This window comes from Pseudorca crassidens, chromosome 9 (assembly GCF_039906515.1).
Source record: "Pseudorca crassidens isolate mPseCra1 chromosome 9, mPseCra1.hap1, whole genome shotgun sequence".
Classification (NCBI taxonomy): domain Eukaryota; kingdom Metazoa; phylum Chordata; class Mammalia; order Artiodactyla; family Delphinidae; genus Pseudorca; species Pseudorca crassidens.
In genome coordinates, this window is record NC_090304.1 from 66,549,517 (window position 1) to 66,575,829 (window position 26,313).

Consider the following 26,313-nt stretch of genomic DNA (forward strand, 5'->3'; position numbering starts at 1 on the left):
ATTTCATATTACAGTTGAAGAAATTGAGACTCAGCAAGCCTAAATAACATACTCATTGCCCCATTGCTAGTAAGTAGCTGAGCCAGAGTTGAAGCCCACACCTACATGAATTTGGAAACTAATTCTTTCCCAACACACAACCCTTCAATTCATAAATGATATCTTAATGACCAGAAATTAAAAGCTTCTCTAAGTGTCTGTTGTATAACACAGTAGCAGCCATTCCCGGGGGGGCAAGGCTCATTCAGTTCTATCTGATGGTGAGTTAATTTGCTTTTACATTCTTATAGATTGCCAACTCACTGGAGCCAGAGACTGATAGGATTGTTTTGATTATTCCTAACTGTGATGCAAGCAGCTGACCAAGAAGACTTCACTTTTAAAATATTGTTCCATGTGCCTTGCCTGTTGCCCATAAAATTATTAATCATAATACAGGGTTTTAGATCCTACTAGCCTTTTATACTCTTCCACACTCAGTTTCCTCATCATTAAAATAGGGATAAAATCATATAAACCTACAAGGTCATTTGTGAATTTAAAAAAATGTACACAGAGATGCCTTCCCTATTGAGAGTGGGGCCTCAGTATATATTTAATACAAACGATATATTTTTGGAAATATCTTCTAGGGCAAATGTTGGTACCAGTAACAGGAAGGACTAGCTAAAAACGATGTGCAACACATGTTGGTAGTTGAAGATTCACTAGTTCATCCATTGACTTGTTTATTTTCCCATCAAATTGTTATAGAGACTCTATTATAGATTCTGGGAATAAACAGTAACAAAAAAAAGAAAGTTATCCTATGGAGATTACTTTTTTTTTTTTAAAGGAAGTGATACTGACTGTTTATCAAGGGAGATTAAAGTGAGTCAAGTTTGAGTTTGACAAACAACCACGTTATCTACTCAGTGGGCACAGGCCTCCTACAGACTAAGTGCCCAATGCGAACAGTCTCACTGATGGCAGTGTGGACTCTCCTGCGTTTTATGCTTTTGTTTAAGGCTGATATCTTGCTACCTGCTTAACTGACATCATGGAACCTAAGGCATCAATGATTTTAAGATGAAGAATTAACTTATAAACCACTAAGAAAAACTCTGCCAGTTAAATTATGATGTTTTTTTAAATCACTTAGGATTTTTATATTCATTGAAAGAGCTCCTTTTGACTTATTTAGTCACATAATTTTATCAAAGTTCAGTCTTCTGCCTACATATAAGTGAAACTGTAAGCAAAATAATTTGGTGAAGGATTTCTAAAATTTCTTCAGATGTTAGAGTTGGACCCTTTTGATTTACTTTTTAAGTCAGAGTTGACACTGTTTTTTTCAAAATATTGGTTTGGCCGCGAAGATTAGGTAGAATATCAGATAAATGGCAAGGAGTGAACACGCTCAGGCAAGAACAAAGATGTGGGAAGGAGAAGCATTAGTGATGCCCAGAGAAGAGTAGCCAGTCTGACTTCAGCAGTTGGCTCACAGAATTTGTAAACAAATAAAGATTCAAGATGCATTCTGGAGGCAGAATTGACAAGATTGGCTGATGGTTTTAATCTGAAGGATAAAGGGGAACAAAATACAAATGATAACAGTCTCTGGCTTAAAAATGAAGATTCATGAGCTTCTGGTTTAAGCTGAAGGATAGTTGATGTGAAAGGAAATAGAGGGAGAGGAACAATATTTTTTTAATCTTTTTATTTTAAGGTTTTTTTATTTTAAAAATTCTTTTTTAATTTAATTTTTTAAATTAAAGTATAGTTGATTTACAAGGTTGTGTTAGTTTCAGGTGTACAGCAAAGTGATTCAGTTTTACATACCTATATATCTTTTTTTATTCAGATTCTTCTCCCTTATAGGCTATTACAAAGGAACAAATTTTTGATTTTTAAGTGTTCCATTTGAGATGCCTGAGATAACATTGAAATATGAAGTTGGAGATGGATATACAGGGTTAGAGTTCAGAGGAGTCTTTTGAACTTCAGATAGGAATTAGGAAGTTCTTATATAGTGGCTTGTAAGCTATGAAACTGGTCATCAGAGACGAAAAAGAAGATACAGAAAGAAATAAAAGAAGAGTGTACAGACCTAAACTCTGGGCCATGGCTAGCTTCAAGGGCATATGAAAGTCACACAATGGATATTTAACAGATGATTGTCAAATTAATTTTCCCACCAAATAAATATTTGACAACAATTATATGAAGTAGTTATTATTATCCCCATTTGCTAGATGAGACCTATGGTATTATTTTTTAACATCTTTATTGGAGTATAATTGCTTTACAATTGTGTGTTAGTTTCTGCTTTACAACAAAGTGAATCAGATATACATATACATATGTTCCCATATCTCTTCCCTCTTGCGTCTCCCTCCCTCCCACCCTCCTTATCCCACCCCTCCAGGTGGTCAGAAACCACCGAATTGACCTCCCTGTGCTATGTGGCAGCTTCCCACTAGCTATCTATTTTATGTTTGGTAGTGTATATATGTCCATGCCACTCCCTCACTTTGTCAAAGCTTACCGTTCCCCCTCCCCATATCCTCAAGTCATTCTCTAGTAGGTCTGTGTCTTTATTCCTGTGTTACTCCTAGGTTCTTCATGACATTTTTTTTTCTTAGACTCCATATATATGTGTTAGCATACGGTATTTCTCTTTCTCTTTCTGACTTACTTCACTCTGTATGACAGACTCTAGGTCCATCCACCTCACTACAAATAACTCAATTTTGTTTCTTTTTATGGCTGAGTAATATTACATTGTATATACGTTCCACATATTCTTTATCCATTCATCCGATGATAGACACTTAGGTTGTTTCCATGTCCTGGCTATTGTAAATAGAGCTGCAATGAACAATTTGGTACATGACTCTTTTTGAATTATGGTTTTCTCAGGGTATATGCCCAGTAGTGGGATTGCTGGGTCATATGGTAGTTCTATTTGTAGTTTTTTAAGGAACCTCCATACTGTTCTCCATAGTGGCTGTACCAATTCACATTCTCACCAGCAGTGCAAGAGTGATCCCTTTTCTCCACACCCTCTCCAGCATTTATTGTTTCTAGATTTTTTGATGATGGCCATTCTGACTGGTGTGAGATGATATCTCATTGTAGTTTTGATTTGCATTTCTCTAATGATTAATGATGTTGAGCATTCTTTCATGTGTTTGTTGGCATTCTGTATATCTTCTTTGGAGAAATGTCTGTTTAGGTCTTCTGCCCATTTTTGGATTGGATTGTTTTTTTTGTTATTGAGCTGCATGAGCTGCTTGTAATTTGGGAGATTAATCCTTTGTCAGTTGCTTCATTTGCAAATATTTTCTCCCATTCTGAGGGTTGTCTTTTGGTCTTGTTTATGGTTTCCTTTGCTGTGCAAAAGCTTTGAAGTTTCATTAGGTCCCATTTGTTTATTTTTGTTTTTATTTCCATTTCTCTAGGAGGTGGGTCAAAAAGGATCTTGCTGTGATTTATGTCATACAGCGTTCTGCCTATGTTTTCCTCTAAGAGTTTGATAGTTTCTGGGCTTACATTTAGGTCTTTAATCCATTTTGAGCTTATTTTTGTGTATGGTGTTAGGGAGTGTTCTAATCTCATACTTTTACATGTAGCTGTCCAGTTTTCCCAGCACCACTTATTGAAGAGGCTTTCCTTTCTCCATTGTACATTCCTGCCTCCTTTATCAAAGATAAGGTGACCATATGTGCGTGAGTTTATCTCTGGGCTTTCTATCCTGTTCCATTGATCTATCTTTCTGTTTTTGTGCCAGTACCATACTGTCTTGATTACTGGAGCTTTGCAGTAGAGTCTGAAGTCAGGGAGCCTGATTCTTCCAGCTCCATTTTTCGTTCTCAAGATTGCTTTGGCTATTCAGGGTCTTTTGTGTTTCCATACAAATTGTGAAATTTTTTGTTCTAGGTCTGTGAAAAATGCTGTTAGTAGTTTGATAGGGATTGCATTGAATCTGTTGATTGCTTTGGGTAGTAGAATCATTTTCACAATGTTGATTCTTCCTATCCAAGAACATGGTATATCTCTCCATCTATTTGTATCATCTTTAATTTCTTTCATCAGTGTCTTATAATTTTCTGCATACAGGTCTTTTTTCTCCTTAGGTAGGTTTATTCCTAGATATTTTATTCTTTTTGTTGCAGTGGTAAACGGGAGTGTTTTCTTGATTTCACTTTCAGATTTTTCATCATTAGTGTATAGGAATGCCAGAGATTTCTGTGCACTAATTTTGTATCCTGCTACTTTACCAAATTCATTCATAAGCTCTAGTAGTTTGCTGGTAGGATCTTTAGGATTCTCTATGTATAGTATTATGTCATCTGCAAACAGTGACAGCTTTACTTCTTCTTTTCTGATTTGGATTCCTTTTATTTCCTTTTCTTCTCTCATTGCTGTGGCTAAAACTTCCAAAAGTATGTTGAATAAGAGTGCTGAGAGTGGGCAACCTTGTTTTGTTCCTGATCTTAGTGGAAATGCTTTGTTTTTCACCATTGAGGATGATGTTGGCTGTGGGTTTGTCATATACGGCCTTTAATATGTTGAGGAAAGTTCCCTCTATGCCTACTTTCTGCAGGGTTTTTATCAAAAATGGGTGTTGAATTTTGTCGAAAGCTTTCTCTGCATCTATTGAGATGACCATATGGTTTTTCTCCTTCAATTTGTTAATATGGGGTATCACATTGATTGATTTGCACATATTGAAGAATCCTTGCATTCCTGGAATAAACCCCACTTGATCATGGTGTATGATCCTCTTAATGTGCTGTTGGATTCTGCTTCCTAGTATTTTGTTGAGGATTTTTGCATCTATGTTCATTAGTGATATTGGCCTATAGTTTTCTTTCTTTGTGACATCCTTGTGTGGTTTTGTTATCAGGGTGATGGTGGCCTCGTAGAATGAGTTGGGGAGTGTTCCTCCCTCTGCTATATTTTGGAAGAGTTTGAGAAGGATAGGTGTTAGCTCTTCTCTAAATGTTTGATAGAATTCTCCTGTGAAGCCATCTGGTCCTGGGCTTTTGTTTGTTGGAAGATTTTTCATCACAGTTTCAATTTCAGTGCTTGTGATTGGTCTGTTCATATTTTCTATATCTTCCTGATTCAGTCTTGGCACACTGTGCATTTTGAAGAATTTGTCCATTTCTTCCTGGTTGTCCATTTTATTGGCATAGAATTGCTTGTAGTAATCGCTCATGATCTTTTGTATTTCTGCAGTGTCAGTTGTTACTTCTCATTTTTCATTTCTAATTCTATTGATTTGAGTCTTCTCCCTTTTTTTCTTGATGAGTCAGGCTAATGGTTTATCAATTATTTTCATCTTCTCAAAGAACCAGCTTTTAGTTTTATTGATCTTTGCTATCATTTCCTTCACTTCTTTTTCATTTATTTCTCATTTTTATGATTTATTTCCTTCTGCTAACTTTGCTGTTTTTTTGTACTTCTTTCTCTAATTGCTTTAGGTGCAAGGTTAGGTTGATTATTCGAGATGTTTCCTGTTTCTTAAGGTAGGATTGTATTGCTATAAACTTCCCTTTTAGAACTGCTTTTGTTGCATCCCATAGGTTTTGGGTCGTCGTGTCTCCATTGTCATTTGTTTCTAGGCAGTTTTTGATTTCGTATTCGATTTCTTGAGTGATCACTTCGTTATTAAGTCGTGTATTGTTTAGCCTCCATGTGTTTGTATTTTTAACAGAGCTTTTCCTGTAATTGATATCTAGTCTCATAGCATTGTGGTTGGAAAAGATACTTGATACAATTTCAATTTTCTTAAATTTACCAAGGCTTGATTTGTGACCCAAGATATGATCTATCCTGGAGAATGTTCCATGAGCACTTGAGAAAAATGTGTATTCTGTTGTTTTTGGATGGAATGTCCTATAAATATCAATTAAGTCCATCTTGTTTAATGTATCATTTAAAGGTTGTGTTTCCTTATTTATTTTCATTTTGGATGATCTGTCCATTGGTGAAAGTGGGGTGTTAAAGTCTCCTACTATGAATGTGTTACTGTCAATTTCCCCTTTTATGGCTGTTAGTATTTGCCTTATGTATTGATGTGCTCCTATGTTGGGTGCATAAATATTTACAATTGTTATATCTTCTTCTAGGATCGATCCCTTGATCATTATGTAGTGTCTTTCTTTGTCTCTTCTAATAGTCTTTATTTTAAAGTCTATTTTGTCTGATATGAGAATTGCTACTCCAGCTTTCTTTTGGTTTCCATTTGCATGGAATATCTTTTTCTATCCCCTCACTTTCAGTCTGTATGCTTCTCTAGGTCTGAAGTGGGTCACTTGTCGATAGCATATATATGGGTCTTGTTTTTGTATCCATTCAGCCAGTCTGTGTCTTTTGGTGGGAGCATTTAATCCATTTACATTTAAGGTAATTATTGATATGTATGTTCCTATTCCCATTTTCTTAATTGTTTTGGGTTTGTTATTGTAGGTCTTTTCCTTCTCTTGTGTTTCCTGCCTAGAGAAGGTCCTTTAGCACTTGTTCTAAAGCTGGTTTGGTGGTGCTGAACTCTCTCAGCTTTTGCTTGTCTGTAAAGGTTTTCATTTCTCCATGAAGTCTGAATGAGATCCTTGCTGGGTAGAGTAATCTGGTTGTAGGTTTTTCTCCTTCATCACTTTAAATATGTCCTGCCAGTCTCTTCTGGCTTGCAGAGTTTCTGCTAAAAGATCAGCTGTTAACCTTATGGGGATTCCCTTGTGTGTTATTTGTTATTTTTCCCTTGCTGCTTTTAATATGTTTTCTTTGTATTTAATTTTTGACAGTTTGATTAATATGTGTCTTGGCATGTTTCTCCTTGGATTTACCCTGTATGGGACTATCTGTGCTTCCTGGACTTCATTAACTATTTCCTTTCCCATATTAGGGAAGTTTTCAACTATAATCTCTTCAAATCTTTTTTCAGTCCCTTTCTTTTTCTCTTCTTCTTCTGGAACCTCTATGATTCGAATGTTGGTACATTTAATGTTGTCCCAGAGGTCTCTGAGACTGTCCTCAGTTCTTTTCACTCTTTTTCTTTATTCTGCTCTGCAGTAGTTATTTCCACTATTTTATCTTCCAGGTCACTTATCCGTTCTTCTGCCTCAGTTATTTTGCTGTTGATCCCATCTAGAGTACTTTTAATTTCATTTATTGTGTTGTCCATCGTTGCTTGTTTCCTCTTTAGTTCTTCTAGGTCCTTGTTAAATGTTTCTTGCATTTTGTCTATTCTATTTCCAAGATCTTGGATCATCTTTACTATCATTATTCTGAAGTTTTTTTCAGGTAGACTGCCTATTTCCTCTTCATTTGTTAGGTCTGGTGGGTTTTTATCTTGCTCCTTCATCTGCTCTGTGTTTTTCTGTCTTCTCATTTTGCTTATCTTACTGTGTTTGGTGTTTCCTTTTTACAGGCTGCTGGTTCGTAGTTCCCGTTGTTTTTGGTGTGTGTCCCCAGTGGCTAAAGTTGGTTCAGTGGGTTTTGTAGGCTTCATGGTGGAGGGGACTAGTGCCTGTGTTCTAGTGGGTGAGGCTGGATCATGTCTTTCTGGTGGGCAGGTCCACGTCTGGTGGTGTGTTTTGGGATGTCTGTGGACTTATTATGATTTTAGGCAGCCTCTCTGCTAATGGGTGGGGTTGTGTTCCTGTCTTGCTAGTTGTTTGGCATAGGGTGTTCAGCACTGTAGCTTGCTGGTCGGTGAGTGAAGCTGGGTGTTGGTGTTGTGATGGAGATCCCTGGGAGATTTTCGCTGTTTGATATTACATGGAGCTGGGAGGTCTCTTGTGGACCAGTGTCCTGAAGTTGGCTCTCCCACCTCAGAGGCACAGCACTGACTCCTGGCTGGAGCACCAAGAGCCTTTCATTCACACGGCTCAGAATAAAAGGGAGAAAAAGTAGAAAGAAAGAAAGAGGATAAAATAAAATAAAATAGTTATTAAAATAAAAAATAAGAAAAAAAATTTCAAATAGTAAAAAAAAAAAAAAAGGACGGATACAACCCTAGGACAAATGGTGAAAGCAAAGCTATACAGACAAAATCTCACACAGAATCGTACATATACACACTCACAAAAAGAGGAAAAGGGGAAAAAATAATAAATCTTGCTCTCAAAGTCCACCTCCTCAATTTGGGATGATTCGTTGTCTATTCAGGTATTCCACAGATGCAGGGTACATCAAGTTGAGTGCGGAGCTTTAATCCGCTGCTTCTGAGGCTGCTGGGAGAGATTTCCCTTTCTCTTCTTTGTTCGCCCAGCTCCCGGGGCTCAGCTTTGGAATTGGCCCCGCCTCTGCGTGTAGGTCGCTGGAGGGCGTCTGTTCTTCGCTCAGTCAGGAAGGGGTTAAAGGAGCCACTGATTCGGAGGCTCTGGCTCACTCAGGCCGCGGGGAGGGAGAGGCACAATGCGGGTCGAGCCTGCGGCGGCAGACGCCGGCATGACGTTGCACCAGCCTGAGGCGCGCTGTGCGTTCTCCCAGGGAAGTTGTCTCTGGATCCTGGGACCCTGGCAGTGGCGGGCTGCACAGGCTCCCGGGAGGGGAGGTGTGGAGAGTGACCTGTGCTCGCACACAGGCTTCTTGGTGGCGGCAGCAGCAGCCTTAGCGTCTCATGTCCGCCTCTGGGGTCCGCGCTGTTAGCCGCGGCTCGCGCCCACCTGTGGAGCTCCTTTAAGCAGCGCTCTTAATCCTGTCTCCTCACGCACCAGGAAACAAAGAGGTAAGAAAAAGTCTCTTGCCTCTTCGGCAGCTCCAGACCTTTTCCGGACTCCCTCCCGGCTAGACGTGGCGCACTAACCCCCTCAGGCTGTGCTTACGCCGCCAACCCCAATCCTCTCCTGGCACTCCCACCGAAACCCGAGCCTCAGCTCCCAGCCGCCCGCCCCAGCGGGTGAGCAGACAAGCCCCGCGGGCTGGTGAGTGCTGGTCCGCACCGATCCTCTGTGCGGGAATCTCCACTTTGCCCTCTGCACGCCTGTTGCTGTGCTCTCCCCCGCGGCACCGAAGCTTCCCCCTCTGCCGCCGGTGGTCTCCGCCCGCGAAGGGGCTTCCTAGTGTGTGGAAACATTTCCTCCTTAACAGCTCTCTTCCACTGGTGCAGGCCCCATCCCTATTCTTTTGTCTCTGTTTATTCTTTTTTCTTTTGCCCTACCCAGGTACGTGGGAAGTTACTTGCCTTTTGGGAGGTCTGAGGTCTTCTGCCAGCGTTCAGTAGGTGTTCTGTAGGAGTTGTTCCACGTGTAGATGTATTTCTGATGTATCTGTGGGGAGGAAGGTGATCTCGCGTCTTACTCTTCCGCCATCTTCCCCACCGTCCGATACAGGGGATACCTATGGTATTTAATTTATCTTCTCAAGTGGTAGATTCAAGACTAGAACTCTGTTCTGAATTTTAACATTCATGGGTTATTCTGAAACCCTCAGAAAGCTGTTTCCTTCAATAATTTACTTTAAAACATTGATCTCCTGGTAATTAGAAATCCAAATATGGTAATCGGGAACCTCAACCTCCCTACCTTCCCCCTTTGACTTAGAGGTGGAGACAACACCCCTTTAACATAAAGGCGTTTTGTGCAGGTCATCTGCAGCCAATTGGAGGAGTACAACAGCCGTCACACTTTATGCAATGGGACGTCTGAGGGACCGATACTGCGCAATCCTGGAAATCACGACAAAGCCAGGACCCCAAGGCTCCCCTCCTCTGCTGATGTGGAATTTTGCCTGAGTTTGACCCAGTATGAATCAGGTTCCATGGATAAAGCTGCCAACTTCAGCTTTAGAAATACACTGGAAGGTAATCTCCTTTTTTCCACTCATTTAAATTTTCTTTTTCTCTGAATTCATGTTTATAATCTCTTATCCAAAATCCTGGGTCCAGAAGTGTTTGAGAATTCAGAATTTTCTGAGTTGAGTAGGGCATGTGGCATGTGTACGTATATGGCCAATAACCCTAGGAGAGTATGGGGGGCACACATAATCTGAAACATGAATAACTCTTCAGCAAAATGTATGAAAGTACCCACCAGGTCAATAAATTGAGACAAGAGGCAGACTAATGGAGAATAAAGTCAGGTTTTCTACTAAAAAAATATTGGTGCCAAACAAAATAATACATTTTTTGACCTTTTTGTATTTTGGAATTATAGATATAGGACTGTGGACCTATAATATTTTTCTAACTTTTAGTATTTTTGTCTAGTTTAAAATATTCTGTAGCTTGCAGCTTGCCCTCTGCATCTCTTCCATCTGGCTGTTCCTGAGTTATATCCTTTTATAGTAAACAGGTGAGCTAGTAAAAAAATAAATAAAGAAAAGAAAAAATAGAATATTCTGAATGCTAGCCTCTTTGAGACAAGTCTGTTCTTTTAACTATAATAAGGGTAAAATCCCATGTAAGGTTAAGGCCCCATCCCGTTATCCCTCAAGATTTCTGTGTTTCGTCAGAGATTCCTTATCATAGTCTCTTCTAAGACCTACCTACTTTTCCTGAAAAGCTCTCAACTTTGCTTGCATCTTCCCTTCAGCATCTGTTCATTCTTCTCTGCTCAGTGCTGACTGAGTCATGAAACCCATCTCTGCCATCTCAATTTTCATTACGGAAACAAACCTACAAACAAACAAAAAAATAGGAATATTCACTCAAGTTACAGATTTAATCTGAGGTCTGGAGAGACATAGGGGACCAATTCTGGCAAGGCAGATAACTCAAAATTTAACACTAGACATTCCACCTCCTAAAAACTCTTTGGCACCCTACCATGGAGACAAAACTTTCTCTTTTCCTATTTCTTCCTCCTTAACTTTTTTTGTTTGTTTCTTGTCATTGTGATTGTTGCTTTGTCCTCTAATTTCTGTTGCTCAGCTGTGCAGAATAGTGTCTCTGTCTCTTTCATTTCCTTATATTTTTCTAATCCAGAAGTTCTTAGGGCCTTGCTCTACCTCAGAAGCAATTTAAACAAGCAGAGTGTCACCCTAAAGAGGAACCTCGGCGCAGCTATTAGAATAAAAATTGTGTTTATTTTCCTTAAATAATATTAGCAATTAACGTTTTCCAAGTAATCTCTATCTGCAAGGCACTGTGCCAAAGATTCTGTATAGTACCATCTCACTTAATTCTTACAACCATCCTCTGAGGAAGATAGCATCATTATTTCTAATTTAAAGAGAGGAAACAGGATCAGAGATATCAGTAATTTGGCTACCACCCATTTGGTAAGTGGCAGAGCTAAATCTGTTTCTAGATTTGGCAAGTGCCAAAATCCAAGAGTCCTTTCCATTGTACTGTGATGACCCTGAGTGAGTTGAGCGTTTCTTGAAGGTTGAAAATATCAAGCTAGTCCTTCAATAATATAACGAGAGAAGGCAATGCCTGGTGCCCAGGAGTCTCTGAGCCTACAGACTAAGACGAAGGCACACAGACAAGTTGGTGTTCACCACGTGGGTGCATTGGGCGTCCTGTTGGACTGTGCAGGGGTTAATAGCAGGATTCCAGATGCTGACTTAATGACATTATAAAGTGGGGCTCCATCCTTAAGGGAATCATATATAGTACGTTACAGGTTATTCAGGCAGATGTTCTAACAGTGAGAAAGCATAAACTTTGTTATTAAGGAACATGGGCTGATCACAGAAAGAAGGTAGGGGAGCCTCACTTCTCTGGGCCTCAAGTGAAAGAAAACTGGCTTGAGCCATGTCAACTCAGCCAGTGGCTTTCAAATGAGTTTCTAATGGGCAGAGTCAGTAGAGGACATCACATTTATTGTCAATAATTTGTGAATACTAATAAGTTATATCTGTGAATTATTTTTTTTCCAATAAGCTATTCTTATTTACTCATAGTCTAGTATGCTTTCTTGAGAAAGAGAGAAAAGACATTATAGCACATTATCTGGCACATAATAGGTGTTCAATATGTGTTTGATAAATGAAAACATAAATAATATCTAGGGCTCTTCCAGTTGCACCTAACCCATCACTTAGTTTGTCTATACCTGTTGTATGAAACCTATTTACTGGTAGCAAAATGTTAGAAAACATTGATCTGAGCCACCAACAAGAGTTTTTCCTGATCAGGGACACATTTATTTACTCTCTTCTTTAGAAATAATTTTAAGCTTACAGAAAAATTACAACAATAAAAACTGTACAAAACCACACATATACCTTCTACCGAGATTCACTTACCATTTACACTAGTTTTTTCTTTCTCTCTCTCTCATTCTGAACCATCTGAGGGTAAATTGTATAGATCAGAACCCTTTACCCTTGGATATTTCAGTGTGTTTTTCCCAAGAACAAAAATATTCTTTTACATAACCACAGAACAGTTATCAACTTCAGTAAATTCTATATAGGTATAATGCTTTAATCTAATTTACTGTTTATATTGCATTTTTTTCAATACACTAATAATATCCTTTACAGCATTTTCTTCTCTGTAAAAGAGTCCAGTCTAGGGTCAGATGGCATTTAGTTGCCATTTCTCCTTAGCCTTCTTTTAATGTGAAATATTTCCACAGCCTTTTTTTTTTCTGACGAGATTCACATTTTTGGAGAATACATTCCCCCCATTTTTAACAGAATGCTCCTGTTCTTAATAGAATTTTTAGTAGAATGGATCCAGGTAATGTATTCTTAGCCAGAATTTTACAGAAGAGGTTTCGTGTCTTTCTAAGAGCATTTAACATCAGAAGGCACACGATGACCCTCTGTGTCACTTTGGTGATGCTAATTTGATCACCTGTTTTACGTGTGGACCAGATTCCCCACTGTACAAAAATGGTCCCAGATTTCACCATTGGGCACACCTTCAAGCCAATTCTTATGTCTCTGTTTCATGACCCTATCATTTTTTAGCTCTTTCTTTTTTTCTGGTACAACAAAATATTCTAGACTCACCTTGTACCTACACTGCCCAAAGCCACTGGCAAACACTGCACTCTCTTCTCTCAATAAATGCAGGTGGAATTGAATTGTTAGTTTTGATTGAACCTCACAGTTATCGTTGCCCTTTTTTCTTTTGGGTCTCATGAGAAATATTTGATGTATTTCCCATACAACAAATTCCCACAGCCAGTCCTGGGATGGAGGAACTGTTGCATTTTTGTCTACGGAAGTTATTTATGTAACCTCAGCTTTCCTCTTGGATTTAAATGCTGAAGTAAAGATTGAAAATGTGTGATTTATGAATTGTGTGAAAGAGACACATAAAGCAAAGAAGAATTAGTATGCATTATAAAAGGTAGTCTTCTGATTAGGTGGTCCCTGTGGAGTATGGGCTATTCGATTCAAAGAAGAATCTTCTCATGTGCAAATCTCTGACTACCCATGGTGTCCCGTATTTCACACTTTACAATAATGATAATGCAAAAATTGTACTGCTGTGGGTATTGGGGAATGGGGTGGGCTGGCAGTTTAGGGAAGTGGTTAAAGGCAATCAGACTGACTGGGATTTGATCTAGACTTTACCACTTCCTAGATCTGTTACCTTCAGTAAGCTATTTAACTCTCAGGGCCTTAATTTCATCATCTGGAAAATGTAGATAAGAATAATAACTTAGAGGGCTCATGTAAGGATTAAATAATATAATATATGTAAGGAACGTATAACATTTCTTCAAAAAATGACAGCTATTATTATGTTAAACTGGAATTAGTTTTTGACAACTCAGTTATCAGTCATTAATTTTTCTGACAATTAGCTTACAAACTAAGTATAGACTGCATCCTGAGAAAATAAATCATGATGTGCTAGGTGCAGAGAAAAATACAGGGAGGAGGAAAGACAGAAGAGGAACTTTCTTGAGACAGACCCAGGGAGGGAGCATTTCTGAAGGTAAAAGTACTGCTTTTCAGAGTGAATTCCCAGAAGCAAGGAGTCAAGAGCAAAGGCAGCTCCTGATACCTAAAATAGAAGAAGGTGCAGGAACAAGGAACGACTCTAATTTAATGGTATGTTCTCAGCCCCAAGCACAGTGCAACTTAGAACCATGGAACATATAGTTGGAAGACATTTCTCAATGTATTCAGTTCAACATCTCTCATTTTGCTGAGATGCCCACTATAATAGTACCACTATGTGGTCTTCCAAGAACAGAGATCAACCTACCTCATAAGGGAGAACAGGATGTTCTTTAGGTTAAGACAAAATCTAATTGCATTCAACTTAAAGAGTCCTCCATGAACCTGGTACTCTGTGAAATTATAAAAGTCCAAAGACATGAAAAGATGACTACTACACAGTTTCTGACCTTGAGGAGCTCACCAGCTAGTGAGAAAACATCACACAAACCCATAAGGAAAACACAATATGATGCTCAATATAAAATGAGGTAGGAACCCAGAACTAAACCAGAAACATCTCCCAACCTGGAGAAATTGGAACCGGATCTTGAAATAGCAATAATTTCTCACCAAGAAGAGCAGAGAAGGAAAGGCACTTCTAGCTGTGGGAATAACATATGCAGTGGAATAGAAGTATTGAAAGCATAAGATTAGATACAACAAAATGAGAAAATATGTATGGCTAGAATATTAAGTTTGTAATGGGAAATAACAAAGAGGTATAGAAGGTTTAGAATATGCCGTGAATACCCATGTTTCTAAATCTTCTCCAGAGAGGGAAAAAATAGGCTCCTAAGAATATGTCCACAGATCCCTAGGGAATTAAGAAACTAACATTTATTATTTGTAAATGCCATTCATATCTTCCCTGTAGAAGAGATATGTTTGAAAACCCAAAGTTTAAAAGTCATGATCTAATGTTCATATCTTCAAGAACATGTCTAAATACTTTGTGTGAAACACTGCCATAGACAATGGGAGTCAAGAGGGGTTTTTAAGCAGGAACTTGATGTGATTCTATCTATGTTTCAGAAAGATGTGAATCTAGTGCCCTTAGCAGAATGCAGAAAGACTAATTAATGAGCTGTGGGAGGATCGTGAATGGTGAGGGCTTTATCCAAGGCAGGGAGAATGAGATGAACATGAGTTGGTTAGAGTACAGAAACTCTTCTAGACTCTAGAGTATGGAGTATCAGAAACTCTTGATGACTAAATAGGAGGCAGAAAGGTAAGCATCACATTGAGGAGGATTATGAAATGTCTTCCACTGACTTCTAATAATTGGTCCTTGTTTTGTCCTTTTAAGTATACACCACTAAAAAATCTAGTTTATATAACAGCTCTTCTAAAAATATCCATCTGTTATGATTCTCTAGAACGTTTTTTCATGCAGCCCTTTCACCCTTTCTATTTTATTGTGACTACCTGGGCAGTATCTTACCTCCTCATTTGCCAGAATTTCTTGAGGAGCAGTCTAGAAAATGGGTAAATGAGCTCTGGGCTTTCATGAAAGTTAATAGGGGTTTTGAAATTTTGAATGAAGTCTTAAGGTAACAGTATGCATACTTGAAGAGAAAGGCCAGTGGCCAGGCACAATGACGTCTCAAAGGATGATCTAGTCTCCAGTCTTCCTGCCTAAGAAATGGACTTTCTTGGCATATCCAGAAATGGTCACACAAACTCAAAGGTAAATTACATTGACAACTGTTGTATAAACCAGAATGCTAAGGAGATTGTTTAAGTGAGGTGAGACATTCTAGTGATGGGAAGGCTCAAGGCCTCCCCTGCACACCTTCTTTACCAATTCTAAAAGAATCAGAAAGCTGAGTAGCTTGGTATAGTTTGGTGTACACTGACGCAGAATGAGGTGGAGGGTTTTAGAAAGAGTTCATCCAGATCATGAGAACCTTTCTGAGCCCAGATTACTTAACTCCCCAGAATTATCACCTTGCCAACCTTGTTGTTGATATTCTGAACAGGCAATGGTCCTGATTATAATAATAACGATACAAACCTCTATGTGCTAGACATTCTCATTTCCCACGTGTCTTATTACTTAATCCTCACAACAGTCTTGAGATATTTAATATTCACTGATTAAGCTGATGCACCATCTTCAGTGAAGTAGTTATTCTAATGAGTTTAGGAGACAACCTGTCTTCTTCTAGTTGAACGAACTGATTCAACTCATTTGACTTGAAGAATAACATTTTTTTCTCTTTACTCCAAGTTCTTAGGGCAAATAGGACCCTTCCTATTACATGTAAGAAATTCGAACAAGTGTCCTGCATATTATTTTCCAAGTGGGTTTGCTTTGAATTGTGATTCTTTTACTAGGAGATAATGTTACCTTTTTTAAAAGCCTGAAATAATACGGAGTGCTATATTATGGAGAAGGCTTTGTGGATATGCAAGCATGTTTTTTAAATTCTAGGGAAGAAGCTGCTCTCAGGGATGAGTTAATACTTATGTGTTAGGTTCACAAAAAACAAGTCAAGCTTAATTCCTATATATACAAATGCCTTTTAAATTCTTAATCAGTGCTTTGCTTCCCAAAGCTGAAGGGTGGCAAGACCAGAATACATTCATTTTATCTGGTCATTAGAAGCTCTCTAGTCAGGGTGCAGTGAGAGCCTGCTAGAAACTATGACTGTTTGAGCATTAGGGAGCATTTTAATTTTTTTGCAGAAACAATTTTTTTAGACCCATTGACATTGTTCAGACATCTGTGTGGTAGAAACTCACGGTTGTATATTTTTTCAGAAAAAAAAACCCTTAAAAACAGAATAAGTAGTTTAAAGTTTGGGGATATTATTGCTTGATACTCAGTAAACTTTTAGCAACAAATGTGTTAGTAATATATTCTGGAGCTCTCTCTGTAAAAAAAAAAATGGTCAGTCCCCATGTATTTATACATTTTTAAATGACTCTTCCAATTCTTCCCGCTTCTACCAGTTGTACTGGCATGCAAATTGTTCTTGCCAAATGTGAATGTTGCGAAAGTAAAGTAATTTATTTAAGACACATGTCAGCTGCGTTATGAATTAAAAGGTGCTGGTATTATGTACTGGCAAACACCACTTTAGAAAGCAACACTAGAGAAAGAGAGATGAAAAACATCCCATGTTGGGACAGGACCTTTTAAAGTGGATTGAAATACTAATTTTGAAGGCATATAGCAATATATTTGAGCATCAATTCTAACATTATTAGTATCTTCTCCCTCATTTAAAAAATGTATTTAATAATTACATATTTAGGCTATTGTGAGGATGTACGCATACCTAGCTCCTACTATATACGCAAGATATGTTTCTCTTTTCCTCCACCCCTGTCTTCTCTGCAATCTTCAATAGTCATCCCAACTTCCCTTATAATTTGACATAGGTTACTAGTCTTCATGATGTGTATTTACTTATAATAGACAGCTTTCATTCACTTTTTCATCATTTGAATTCACTGCTGTGGAAAATGACTGTTTGCTAAGGGATAATATCATTTTCCAATAATTCAACTTAAGGTCCTAGAAGATCTTTAAGGAGCAAATTAATAATGTACCTCTTGTAAATATAGAGTCAGGCATTTGGTCTTTGGAGTTTTCACTTCATTGGGACAAATCTTGGTGAAAATGCCACCACTCATTAGCAATAAACACTGCAAAGAAAAAGCAGAATTCTATTTTATGTATTTATTCACTTAACAAATATGAGTTGAGAGACTTCAGAAACCAAAGACAAATTGCCTATGTCTCATGTATACATAGGACTGCTTTATAATCTTCTACAGCAATTGATCTGTTCAATAAGATATTTTGGTTTCAGTATCTATTTACAACTCTTAGAATATATGGAGAACTCTACAAAGCTTTTGTTTATGTGAGTTATATTGATGGCTACTTAGCATTTTTAAAACAAAATCTGAGAAGATTTGAAAATATTTATTGATTCATTAAAATTATAAATATTAATCATTACATGCTAGTATAGATAACATAATTACAATATATTTTCAAAAACTAGTAAATGGCATGGCACTGATTTATATATTTGCAAAAAGAAGAGATCTGGATTCTATGTCTGCTTCTATCCTCAACATATTATGATATGGGGTTTGATTGAAGAACTTGAAGAAAATACATCTTCACACATATAAAATTGGAATAGGAGCAGTATTTTTAAAAATATCCTCTGATAATTCTGGATCTGCTATTTCTTTCTCTACCAAAACTTAACTAGTGGTAATTTCTTTTTTTTTTTAATTTCAACTCCCATTTATTGAGGTATATTTAGATGTCAGACACTGTGCTAAGAGCAATACATATATTATTCATTCTAATCTTTGTAAAGATGCCACAAGGTAGGTATTATTATTATTGCCATGATTATATTTTAACAGGAAAGGAAATTGAGACTTGGAGACAATAAGTTATTTTTCATGACTTATGGCTGCTAAATAAAGAGCTGAGTTTCAAGGCTACTTGACACCAGAACCCAGGCTCTTAATATGCATTTTAGGGCATAAATTCATTAAAACAATGTTATTACCTTGTTAAGAATAACTAATATATAGTCTATGGATTCTACATAACTCTGGGAGGATTTTAAAAATACTTTTTGTGTTAAAATAATTATATAGGAAGTTGCAGAAGTACAGAAACTTCCTAGGTACCCTTCACCCAGTTTCCTCCGATGGGTACATTTTACATGATTATAGTACAATATCAAAACCAGGAAGTTAATATTGATACATATGTCTGGAAATTCTATGTCATTGTTTTTTTAACTTGTGAGTTTTTTTGTTTGTTTGTTTTGCTTTCTCCCCTTTTCTTTCATTTATTTATTTATTTTTTGGCTGCACTTGGTCTCAGTTGCGGTACACAGGATCTTTAGTTGTGGCATGCAGACTCTTGGTTGCGGCATGAGGGATCTAGTTCCCCCACCAGGGATTGAACCTGGGCCCCCTGCATTGGGAGCGTGGAGTCTTACTCACCAGACCGCCAGGGAAGTCCCAAATTCGATGTCATTTTATCACATCTGTAGATTCAGGTAACCATCACGACAATCAAGACACAGAACTATTCCATCACCAGGAAGATTTCCCTTGTGCTACCTCTTTAGAGTCACATCTGCCCCCATTCTCCTACCATCCCTAACCCCTAGCAAGCACTATTATCTATCTCTATAATTCTGTCATTTTGAAAATGTTAAACAGAATCATAGAGTATAGGACCTTAGGAGACTGGCTTTTTTCAGCAGCATAATGCCCTTGAGACCTATCCCAGTTGTTGCCTGTATCAACAGTCTACTCCTTTCTATTGCCTAGTAGTATTCCATGTTCAATATACCACAGCTTGTTTAACTATCACCTATTGAAGGACCTTTTGGTTGTTTCCAGTTTGGGGCTATTACAAATAAAGCAGCTGCAAACTATCATGTACAGATTTTTGTGTGGACACAAGTTTTTATTTCTCCAACACAAATGTCCAGAAGAGCAATGGCTGGCTTGTATGGTAAGTATATGTTTAGTTTTTTAAGAAACTGCTAAACTATTTCCCAGAGTGGCTGTACAATCTTACATTCCTATCAACAATGTACGAGAAACCCAGTTCCTCAGCATCTTCAGCAGCATTTGGTATTCTCACTACTTTGTATTTTAGCTGTTCTAATAGGTATACAGTGATATCTCACGATGGACTTAATCTGATTTTCCCTAATAGCTAGTGATGTTAAACATCTTTTCATTTGCTTAGTTGCCATGCTATCTATATATCTTTTTTGATGAAATGCCTCTTCATATCTTTTGCCCATTTTCTAATTGGATTTAGTTTTTTTTTACTGTTGAGTTTTGAGAGTTCTTTAAATATTTTAGGTACAAATTCTTTGGTCACATATATGATTTATAAATATTTTCTCCCAGTCTGTAGCTTGTACTTTTATTCTCCTAACAGAGTCCTTCACAGAGCAAAAGTTTTTAATTGCATGTATATATGTGCAATTAATTTAAAGTAATTAAATAATTAAAAATAATGTATACATATATTAAACATATACATGTTATATATATGTATACATATGTCTATATATTAAACATATACATATTACATATACAATATGCATATATAACTTTATCTATAAACTGCAAAGATAGCAACTTGGAAGTCTTTCCAAATGACACTGTCATTTGCATCAGAAATTCTGCTAGTGTTTACAAGTCGTGTCTTGGCAATAGCAGACAAAACAGCAAATATCATGACTTATTCTATATCAGGCACTTTACCAAAATATGCATCCAAAATACAGACAAGCATGTGGGCAAGTTGCTACTAATCCAAGTAAATTGTACATTAAGATAGCTTATACTTTATAAGATTTTCAAAACACTCTCATTCAAAATAGTAACTGTTTCATAAGCAGCATGAGAGGAATTTTCAGAGTCTGAGATTAAGAAAATTGGAAGATGGCATTCAGGAAGACAGAAATTATACAATATAATTTAATACAATTTCTTTAGGTAGCAAACTTTGTAGGAAATAGCTGTATTATATTTCACAGTTGATTAAATATATATATAGTAGAAAGAAAAATCTAAACTTTCAAAGATTTGATTCTATAATGTACATTTGAGAAATAGGCTTTGAAAGAGTAACACTATGGGGTGACTAGGTTTACTGAAGTAGTAAAGTGAAACTGGAGACAATCGTCCAGCTTTTCAAATTGTCTAGACTTTATTTTTCTGGATTGGTTTAGATCTCTTTAGAAGTATTAACATAAAACAAAAGGATGAGTATCTCTCCTTCTAAGTATTAGGTTCAGTGTTATTAATTCTAGGTTTTAACCAATAGATGAAATGTATATTATAACTATAAATGGTATTGTTTTAATTGTTGTCGGGCTAGAGAAGCAGGTAATTTAAGTCTATGAATGTCTAAACTTTTAACCTGTATTAGCTGAGGGGCAACAGTTTTCCTTGGCAATTCTTTTTATATAATCACAAAGACTAATTCCAGAAATAACAAAATATTCTAAATTCTAAAATAAGTTTGTCTCCATTATATAACTTCAATTTTTTTTTTAATTCTTTGTTGGGGGTGTGGGTTTGTCCTGTGCATTGCAGGATGTTTAGCAACATCCCTGGCCTCTACCAGTGGGTCAGTAGCACACCCTCCTGCTTAGCTTTTTTTTTTTTTTGAATTGTTGAATTTAGAAAATTTTTTTTATACAGCAGGTTCTTATTAGTCATCAATTCTATACACATCAGTGTATACATGTCAATCCCTATCACCCAATTCATCACACCACCAACCCCACCACCCTGCCGCTTTCCCTGCTTGGTGTCCATATGTTTGTTCCTACATCTGTGTCCCTATTTCTGCCCTGCAAACTGGTTCATCTGTACCATTTTTCTAGGTTCCACATATATGCGATAATATACAATATTTGTTTTTCTCTTTCTGACTTACTTCACTCTGTATGACAGTCTCTAGATCCATCCACATCTCAACAAATGACCCAATTTCGTTCCTTTTTATGGCTGAGTAATATTCTATTGTATATATGTACCACATCTTCTTTATTCATTCATCTGTCAATGGGCATTTAGGTTGCTTCCATGACCTGGCTATTGTAAACAGTGCTGCATTGAACATTGGGGTGCATGTGTCTTTTTGAATTATGGTTTTCTCTGGGTATATGCCCAGTAGTGGGCTTGCTGGATCATATGGTAATTCTATTTTTAGTTTTTTAAGGAACCTCCATACTGTTCTCCATAGTGGCTGTATCAATTTACATTCCCACCAACAATGCAAGAGGGTTCCCTTTTCTCCACACCCTCTCCAGCATTTGTAGTTTGTAGATTTTCTGATGATGCCCATTCTAACTGGTGTGAGGTGATACCTCACAGTAGTTTTGATTTGCATTTCTCTAATAATTAGTGATTTTGAGCAGCTTTACATTTGCTTCTTGGCCATCTGTATGTCTTCTTTGGAGAAATGTCTATTTAGGTCTTCTGCCCATTTTTGGATTGGGTTGTTTGTTTTCTTAATATTGAACTGCATGAGCTGTTTATATATTTTGGAGATTAATGCTTTGTTGATTCATTTGCAAATATTTTCTCCCATTCTCTGGGCTGTCTTTTCATCTTGTTTATGGTTTCCTTTGCTGTGCAAAAGCTTTGAAGTTTCATTAAGTCCCATTTGTTTATTTTTGTTTTTATTTCCATGACTCTAGGAGGTGGATCAAAAAAGATCTTGCTGTGATTTATGTTAAAGAGTGTTCTTCCTATGTTTTCTTCTAAGAGTTTTACAGTGTCCGGTCTTACATTTAGGTCTCTAATCCATTTTGAGCTTATTTTTGTGTATGGTGTTAGGGAGTGTTCTAGTTTCATTCTTTTACATGTAGCTGTCCAGTTTGCCCAGCACCACTTATTGAAGAGGCTGTCTTTTCTCCATTGTATATGCTTGCCTCCTTTGTCATAGATTAGTTGACCATAGGTGCGTGGGTTTATCTCTGGGCTTTCTATCTTGTTCCACTGATCTATGTTTCTGTTTTTGTGCCAGTACCATGTTGTCTTGATTACTGTAGCTTTATAGTATAGTCTGAAGTCAGGGAGTCTGATTCCTCCAGCTCCGTTTTTTCCCTCAAGATAGCTTTGGCTATTCGGGGTCTTGTGTGTCTCCATATAAATTTTAAGATTTATTGTTCTAGTTCCGTAAAAAATGCCACTGGTAATTTGATAGGGATTGCATTGAATCTGTAGATTTCTTTGGATAGTACAGTTATTTTCACAATATTGATTCTTTCAGTCCAAGAACATGGTATATCTCTCCATCTATTTGTATCATCTTTGATTTCTTTCATCAGTGTCTTATAGTTTTCTGCATACAGGTCTTTTATCTCCTTAGGTAGGTTTATTCCTAGATATTTTATTCTTTTTGTTGCAGTGGTAATGGGAGTGTTTTCTTGATTTCACTTTCAGATTTTTCATCATTAGTGTATAGGAAGGCCAGAGATTTCTGTGCATTAATTTTGTATCCTGCCTCTTTACCAAATTCATTGATTAGCTCTCGTAGTTTTCTGGTAGCATCTTTAGGATTCTCTATGTATAGTATCATGTCATCTGCAAACAGTGACAGCTTTACTTCTTCTTTTCTGATTTGGATTCCTTTTCTTCTCTGATTGCTGTGGCTAAAACTTCCAAAAGTATGTTGAATAAGAGTGCAGAGAGTGGGCAACCTTGTCTTGTTCCTGATCTTAGTGGAAATGCTTTCAGTTTTTCACCATTGAGGATGATGTTGGCTGTGGGTTTGTCATATATGGCCTTTATTATGTTGAGGAAAGTTCCCTCTATGCCTACTTTCTGCAGGGTTTTTATCATAAATGGGTGTTGAATTTTGTTGAAAGCTTTCTCTGCATCTATAGAGATGATCATATGGTTTTTCTCCTTCAATTTGTTAATATGGTGTATCATGTTGATAGATTTGCATATATTGAAGAAACCTTGCATTCCTGGAATAAACCCCACTTGATCATGGTGTATGATCCTTTTAATGTGCTGCTGGAGTCTGTTTGCTAGTATTTTGTTGAGGATGTTTGCATCTATGTTCATCAGTGATATTGGCCTATAGTTTTCTTTCTTTGTGACATTCTTCTCTGGTTTTGGTATCAGGGTGATGGTAGCCTCGTAGAATGAGTTTGGGAGTATTCCTCCCTCTGCTGTTTTGGAAGAGTTTGAGAAGGATAGGTGTTAGCTCTTCTCTAAATGTTTGATAGAATTCTCCTGTGAAGCCATCTGGTCCTGGGCTTTTGTTTGTTGGAAGATTTTTCATCACAGTTTCAATTTCAGTGCTTGTGATTGGTCTGTTCATATTTTCTATTTCTTTCTGATTCAGTCTTGGCAGGTTTACATTTGTATGGATTTGTTCATTTCTTCCCAGTTGTCCATTTTATTGGCATAGAGTTGCTTGTAGTAATCTCTGATGATCTTTTGTATTGCTGCAGTGTCAGTTGTTACTTCTCCTTTTTCATTTCTAGTTCTATTGATTTGAGTCTTCTCCCTTTTTTTCTTGATTAGTTGGGCTAATGGTTTATGAATTTTGTTTATCTTCTCAAAGAACCAGCTTTTAGTTTTATTGATCTTTACTATCATTTCCTTCATTTCTTTTTCATTTATTTCTGATCTGATCTTTATGATTTCTTTTCTTCTGCTAACTTTGGGTTTTCTTTGTTCTTCTTTCTCTAATTGCTTTAGGTGCAAGGTTAGGTTGTTTATTCGAGATGTTTCCTGTTTCTTAAGGTGGGCTTGTATTGCTATAAACTTCCCTCTTAGAACTGCTTTTGATGTATCCCATAGATTTTGGGTCATCGTGTCTCCATTGTCACTTGTTTCTAGGTATTTTTTGATTTCCTCTTTGATTTCTTCAGTGATCACTTCGTTATTAAGTAGTGTATTGTTTAGCCTCCATGTGTTTGTATTATTTTCAGATCTTTTCCTGTAATTGATATCTAGCCTCATAGCATTGTGGTCAGAAAAGATACTTGATACGATTTCAATTTTCTTAAATTTACCAAGGCTTGATTTGTGACCCAAGGTATGATCTATCCTGGAGAATGTTCCATGAGCACTTGAGAAAAATGTGTATTCTGTTGTTTTTGGTTGGAATGTCCTATAAATATCAATTAAGTCCATCTTGTTTAATGCATCATTTAAAGGTTGTGTTTCCTTATTTATTTTCATTTTGGATGATCTGTCCATTGGTGAAAGTGGGGTGTTAAAGTCCCCTGCTATGAATGTGTTACTGTTGATTTCCCCTTTTATGGCTGTTAGTATTTGCCTTATGTATTGAGGTGCTCCTATGTTGGGTGCATAAATATTTACAGTTGTTATATCTTCTTCTTGGATCGATCCCTCGATCATTATGTAGTGTCCTTCTTTGTCTCTTCTAATAGTCTTTATTTTAAAGTTTATTTTGTCTGATATGAGAATTGCTACTCCAGCTTTCTTTTGGTTTCCATTTGCATGGAATATCTTTTTCCATCCCCTCACTTTCAGTCTGTATGTGTCTCTAGGTCTGAAGTGCGTCTCTTGTCGACAGCATATATATGGGTCTTGTTTTTGTATCCATTCAGCTAGCCTGTGTCTTTTGCTGGGAGCAATTAATCCATTCACATTTAAGGTAATTATCGATATGTATGTTCCTATTCCCATTTTCTTTATTGTTTTGGGTTTGTTATTGTAGGTCTTTTCCTTCTCTTGTATTTCTTGCCTAGAGAAGTTCCTTTAGCATTTGTTGTAAAGCTGGTTTAGTGGTGCTGAACTGTCTCTGCTTTTGCTTGTCTGTAAAGGTTTTAATTTCTCCATCAAATCTGAATGAGATCCTTGCCGGGTAGAGTAATCTTGGTTGTAGGTTTTTCTCCTTCATCACTTTACATATGTCCTGCCAGTCCCTTCTGGCTTGCAGAGTTTCTGCTAAAAGATCAGCTGTTAACCTTATGGGGATTCCCTTGTGTGTTATTTGTCGTTCTTCCCTTGCTGGCTTTAATATGTTTTCTTTGTATTTAATTTTTGACAGTTTGATTAATATGTGTCTCGTCATATTTCTCCTTGGGTTCATCCTCTATGGGACTCTGCGCTTCCTGGACTTGCATGACTATTTCCTTTCCCATGTTAGGGAAGTTTTCGACTATGATCTCTTCTAATATTTTCTCGGGTCCTTTCTCTCTCTCTTCTACTTCTGGGACCCCTATAATGCGAATGTTGTTTGGTTTAATATTGTCCCAGAGGTCTCTTAGGCTGTATCATTTCTTTTCATTCTTTTTTCTTTATTCTGTTCCACAGCAGTGAATTCCACCATTCTGTCTTCCAGGTCACTCATCCGTTCTTCTGCCTCAGTTATTCTGCTATTGATTCCTTCTAGTTTAGTTTTCATTTCAATTATTGTATTGTTCATCTCTGTTTGTTTGTTCTTTAATTCTTCTAGGTCTTTGTTAACCATTTCTTGCATCTTCTTGATCTTTGCCTCCATTCTTTTTCCAAGGTCCTGGATCATCTTCACTATCATTATTCTGAATTGTTTTTCTGGAAGGTTGCCTATCTCCAGTTCATTTAGTTGTTTTTCTGGGGTTTTATCTTGTTCCTTCATCTGGTACATAGCCCTCTGCCTTTTCATCTTGTCTATCTCTCTGTGAATGTGGTTTTTGTTCCACAGGCTGCAGGACTGTAGTTCTTCTTCTGCTGTCTGACCTCTCTAACTTCAATATTTTATTTGAAATATCTTCTTAATATGCATCAGTAATGAGTCTAGTTTGTGTCCTTCAAGAGGAGATACATCCTCTTTTCAAATACCTGCTAGTCTTGGAGGGTTTCCTGCAGAGGCGGGGGGAGGCTGTGTCTCACCATGGGGACAAGGACACTGACAGCAGAAGTTCTGGGAAGTACTACTTGGTGTGAGCCCTCCCAGAGTCCACCATTAGCCCC

General features: G+C 37.3%; 1 protein-coding gene across 1 annotated transcript in view; it reads left to right on the forward strand.

Moving 5' to 3' along the window:
• The window catches only part of TYR (tyrosinase), a 110,142-nt gene that overhangs the window by 6,611 nt on the left and 77,218 nt on the right, over window positions 1-26,313 (forward strand). The window contains exon 2 of the mRNA XM_067751813.1: window positions 9,577-9,793. Within this exon, the coding sequence (XP_067607914.1) occupies window positions 9,577-9,793 (217 nt within the window). The remainder of the gene's footprint in view (window positions 1-9,576; window positions 9,794-26,313) is intronic.